Raw genomic sequence first — 6,059 nt, forward strand, 5'->3', positions numbered from 1 at the left:
GCGTTCTTACTGATGAACCTATGCGAACTGGAGGATTTGATCAACGAGAACATTCAACCTGAGGAAGGTCCTTCTGAGACCAAATGGATTAAGTTTACTCACTTTCCAAATGTAATACGACCAAGTGCTAGTAATGACTTATTTTTATTATCTTAGTGTTGTTTTGGGATTCGTCTATTTTTATATTATGAAATGAAGCATTTATTAGCATTTAAAGTTCTCCAAATTTATTTGTCGCTAGGCCTACTTGGGCATAATGAGGCTCCCAAAGTAGGACACGAATTTACATTTCCACAATATGTGTTTAAATACTGCAAACATTCAGGATCCTCACTGACTCGTTACCTTTTTTGTTTTTGCTTATTTTTATTATTATTCTCATCCCCTTAGGTTGGTTCACTCATACTGGCTTCATCAGCGTATCACACCAGATCTAGAGGCCCTCCACCTCCTCCTCCTCCAAGCAATACAAAAGGCATAGGAAAAGAAAAAATGGACGACTTAAGTGGTATCCGAAAGGAGAATTTTGAGAACGCAAAAACCTCAGATGGTCGTAGTACTCTGGCCCCAAATGATCTAGCCCTGAGACTGGAACAAAGGATATTGGGATTGCAAGGAGAACTTGAGCAGGTTCGCAACTTGGCAAACTTGTTACTCACCCTAAATGTCCCCAGTCAATACAACATGTGTACAGGGAGCAAAATAGCATCGCTAATGGCCTCGAAATATGGCAGCACCATGGGGGGGGGGGTGTAACTCACCTAGTATTATCGAGCATGCACCAGCTTTTTCGGAACACCAATTACGGAATGATCAGCAGGAAATACCAATGCATAGATGCGTTCCACCCACTACTACTATCCCATCTTTTTGTATGCCAAGTAGTACAACCACCTCCAGTGGTGTAGAATATGTATTAGACTCCTTTTGTAACAATGTACCACCACCTCCCTATAAAACTGCTCTTTAATTAATATAGACTAATCTTTGGCTGACAAAAAAAAAGTTTAAAATAGAATTAAATTAATTGTTTTATTTTCGGTCCACTTGGGGAAAGGATAAATACCAGGAGAAAACAATAATAAAGTAAACAATTCTCATCTCTCCATCTTCTTTTCCCTCCCTTTTCTTCAATCTTAAATCTCATTGGACCGAAGCTTTTTGGTTGAGTTTGCTTTGTTATTCGGACGGAGTGAATCAATAGTCATTTTTAAGCTTGCTATTTAAAATATATTTATAACTTATAATATATTTAAAGATTAACCATTTTATCTAAACTTCAAGATTAAGTATTCTGAATTTTTGTATCCTGATCGAATTTTTGACCTACTAATTTGGAATTCTAGACTTAGTGTTCTAAATTTTTGAGCTACTAATTATAATTTTAGGATTAAGTACCCTGAATTTCTGAATTGCTAATTTAAAATTTAGGACATAAGATTTAAATTTTTGGACACAATATTCGAACTTTAGGACATGATGTCCTGAAGTTTGAACTTTGAAGTTTAAACTTTAGAACTTCGTGCCCTAAAGTTTGAACGAATTAGTTAATCAGTAAATATATAATAAACTGTGGATATATTTTAAACAACATTCCTAAAATGGCTATATAGTATCATTTCCACTTGTTATTTGAACTTGAAAGTTTGACTCAGCTGATTTATGGGCCTTATATATCACATGGGTTTTGATTTGGACCCATTCATTAGGCCAGTATACTTCTAGCTTTTACTTTGGGCTTGATTTACAAATGCTTTCCTTGATTCCTTCGTTGTTTCATTTTTTGATACCAAGGACAAGGATCTTTGTCTATTTTCTGTAGAGTTTAAGTTGTATGGCTCGATCGAATGAAAGGAGTTCAATGGTATACAAAATATTTATAAAATTAAATTATTTTAAGACAACTATGATTATTATATATCAATTGGTAATTGCATAATTCATAAAAATTATAATTAACATATTATCACAAGTTAATATTCACTGATTATGTAGAAAAAGTTTATATTGATGTAGTTAACTTAAATTCTGTGTGCATATAAATTGAGAAAAGTCAGATAATCTTTCCTCAAAGTGTCTTCCCGGCAAACATGCTTTTTCGACAGTAATGCTTCTACCCATGCTTCCAAGTTTATATTCTTTCTGATGAAGTTCTTTCTATTTTAATTTAAGGAAATTTATGCGTCCAAAACACAAGTAAACTTGTTGAAAGAGTAATACATTTTGTTCGCAGTTTCCATATAATTTAAATCAAAGTCGTAGCATCTAAATGAAACATGCATATATGAAAGTTCCTCTAGGTTTCCAACGCTAAACAGTCGACCTTGTCAGTAGTCATATGTGGCCAATTTTACGAAGAAGCGTTTCAATTATATTCCACAAAAATATCAAGGTCAAGGCGGCTCCTTATTTGGCTAATAAGAGGTACAACTCATTTTTTCTATAAAAAAAAAATACAAAGTCATTGCCTATATATATATATGTATATATGTATGTATTTCTGACTTTTCCTTATCTACTTTGTCTAGTCCACTTGCTCATATCCATTTGTCGATTTGTCATCTCACATTATTATATCAGTACAACTACATTTAATTGATTTATAAAAAAAATACAGGAAAAAACACTTAGCTGAGTGACACTTGAGAAAAAGTTTTTTCTCATGTTCTCTTCATGAAATAACTTTCTCTAATGCGAATGGAACTCAGAGCTTGGTCCACATCGCCAGAAAAAATGTTCGTAATGAACGGGATCTCTGATGGTCGAGCCTGCCAAGGACACGGAACCTAGCACCGCGTACCCAAGCTAAGGTACTCAGCCTTTGAAAAGGGCCTTTAATTTAATGTGAATTGCGAACAAATCCAAGTCAATGTCTTCTGCACGGTGTCATTTTCTGTGATGTGTTGGAGTTCTCCTTACTAATTAAGTAACTTGTTAGAAGGTAGGTATCAATCTACACTATGTACAGCGGCAGAAACACCCTTTAGAAAAGTATGATGCGACAGCGATACTGTTCTGCAAAAATCTGCTTCATATGTGTATTCATCTCCAACCTTTACCCCATTTTTGATACCTAAAATGAGGATTTTCCCGTTGTGGGGATAACTTACTCCAACCATTCCCCCATTTTTTTTCCCAAACTTTTTTATATTCTTCTAATTCTTTTATATTATATTATTATCTTTCATTTCAATTTCATTTTTTTTAATTTCCATTAAACAAATTCCATCTTTTATTTTTATTAATTTGTAATTTCCATAATTAAAACAATTCCATAAAATTTTAAATAATATAATTTGTAAGCAATTATTATAGATTAACTAATAATTCAAATAAAAGTGAAATCATTGCGATACAAGATTAATTAAATACATATTACATAACGATAAAATTCATTCGAAATACTAGATAAATATTCAACTTCAACCTCTAGTATTCTCCCATAAATTATCTATTAATGCATTACGAAGTGCAAAATGAGCATCTTTGTCCTTAATTCTTCTATGTCGAAATAAAAATTCTTGAAATCGTTGATTTTCATCTACTGCCATTTCTACATAAAAATAATAAATGCACGAAAATTAATTTATCAAAATTATACACCAAAGTTAAGATATAATATTAATATTATAAAGACATTACATAAACATAATTAGGTATATATAAAGAGATAAATTAAAAGATTAAATAATAAAATAATAATAAAAAAGTGATGAATAGTAATGGGGGAGATGAATAGTGTACCCCATATTTGAGGGAACACTATTCATCCCCCATTTTGGGGACAAAAATGAGGGAGGATTGGAGCTAAATTCCCCTAAATATTTCCCTTATTATGAGGAATGGGGGCAGGTTGGAGATGGCCAAATGACTTCTTAAAAAAAGTACTCGTGTATATATGTAAATAATAAACACGCTTTATAACGTACAAATTAAATATTAATTTGAGACTGGAAGTAAAGTCTTAAAATCAACTTAATCTTAGACTTACGGCCTATTTGGTCGTGCTTCTAAAATCAGATTATTTATAAAAATAAAAAAAATAATTTTGGTGAGAAGTAGTTTGTGTTTTGTTAATTGCAATTTGAAAATCACTTTTGAGCATCGATTAAAAGTATTTTTCTCAAAAGTACTTTTGAGAAGTAGTAATGTGTACGCAGACCTTACCCCTACCTTGTAAGGATAGATGGGCTGTTTTCAATAAACCTTCGGCTCAGGATATTTCTGTTTTTACTCAAAAATATTATTATTATTTTTTAAAAGCTTGCCAAACACCTCAATTTTTTAATAAAAAATAATTTTAGGCGAAAAAAATACTTTTGACAAAAAAAAAAAAAAAGAGTACATCCAAACAGGCTATTAAACCCACTTGCAAATCTTAATGTGAACATATGTAAGTTAATCGACACTGCTTTCTTATATTCTTGCATTCGCCACTTGTTGTAAATATATTAGTTGACTAAAAAATACAATTTTCTTATATTCTATACTGTTTGTTGGTTGGATATAATTTATATGTATACTCTGAAGCGTTCTTCGTATCATAATTAAAATAGAAAAAGTCATATGTCACTATCTAACATTATATTATAGTATTCAAATTTCAAACACGGACATGTAGAAAATTTAAACTTCAAATTAAATTAACACATAACGTTCTTATAAGCTGTTATATACACGCATCGTACACGGCCCCCTCACTCCTTTTCCATCCTCTTAATTCGCTTCTATTTCTCTTCCACCATTCTTTCCCAACCCCGGCCAAAACCTCAAAACAATGAGCAGAAAAAGAAAACTCAGAGACCTTATGGGAATTTTCAAAGACAAAGCCTCACTTATCAAAGCCAACTTATCAACCAAACGCAGCGTTTCATCAATTCAAGTCGCCGTCATACGCGCCACCACCCACGCCTCCGCATCTCCGCCACATGACCACCGCATCTCCGCCATCATCTCTGCCGGCGACAACTCACTCCCTGCCATATATGCATGCATCGAAGCCATCATGGACCGCCTTCACCGCACTCACAATCCATACGTTGCCCTAAAATGCCTTTTTGTATTCCATAACATCTTGGCTAAAGGTTCACTTCTTTACAAAGATCATATATCCTTTTTCCCTTCGTCCGGCGGTCATAATTCTCTAAATCTTTCTGGGTTTTACGACAAATCCGATATCGAAACACGAGAACTCTCTTCGTGGGTACGATGGTACGCTAACGTTTTGGAACGTAACATGATAACGTCTAGGGCTTTGGGTTCTTATATTTCCCCTTCGTCAAGATTATCGATAAACTTCGATAAAATTACAGACAAAAAAGGAAATATTGGTTTCTCTTACAGATCAGATTTTGCAACAGAAATGGAATCTTTGGTGTGTATGGTAGAGGGGATTTGTGAAACGCCAGAGTCACAACATTTCCAAAAAAATGACCTAGTGCATGAGATAATGATATTAGTTGCTGAAGATTATCGTTCAACTCAGTACCATATGATGATCAGACTCGTTGAGTTAGGTGACCGAGTTTGAAGATTGAATTACCTGGATTTGTCCGAGTTGATATTGTCTTTGAAGAGACTTGAGGGATGCAGGAAAAAGTTGAATGAGCTGTTTATAAGAAGAAAGAATGATCTTCTTTGGGAAATGGTGTCTCAAAAGAAAATGGAGATGGAGAAAGTGAAATATGAAAGGGAAAGACAAAGCTTTCTACTATGGAATGTAGATGAAAAGTCTGTTGAGTTAACTCGGTCATCCCAAAAAGTTGCAGGAAATAATTACCAACTTTTGTTTGCTGCTGCATAGAAGTCAATGGTGAAAGTGATTTTTGGGCTTTTGCTTAAGTTTAGAGGCCTGGGCTGGCCTGTTATAACTATGGGTCAGAAGCCCAATTTTTGCCTTCTGCAATTGGAAGCCTATCACAGTTTTCTGTGTTTACAATAATGTTGTGTGTATGGTTTTCATTTGAAAAGGGCTCATTTTGTGTAAATAGGCGCAGCTCTGTTGCTGAAGCTGTTGATTTTGTTTCATACGAGTTTTGTCATTATGAATAAAAATAATT

At 33.7% G+C, this 6,059-nt stretch overlaps 1 protein-coding gene across 1 annotated transcript; it reads left to right on the forward strand.

The window, feature by feature from the left end:
* The first annotated feature begins 4,777 nt into the window (after positions 1 to 4,777).
* LOC104240552 (putative clathrin assembly protein At4g40080) lies at positions 4,778 to 5,803 on the forward strand. The gene is made up of 2 exons (XM_009795415.1): positions 4,778 to 5,374; positions 5,576 to 5,803. Exons 1-2 carry the CDS (start codon positions 4,778 to 4,780, stop codon positions 5,801 to 5,803), a joined length of 825 nt encoding a protein of 274 aa, XP_009793717.1.
* Positions 5,804 to 6,059: the final 256 nt, after the last annotated feature.

This window comes from Nicotiana sylvestris, chromosome 4 (genome assembly GCF_000393655.2).
Source record: "Nicotiana sylvestris chromosome 4, ASM39365v2, whole genome shotgun sequence".
NCBI lineage: Eukaryota > Viridiplantae > Streptophyta > Magnoliopsida > Solanales > Solanaceae > Nicotiana > Nicotiana sylvestris.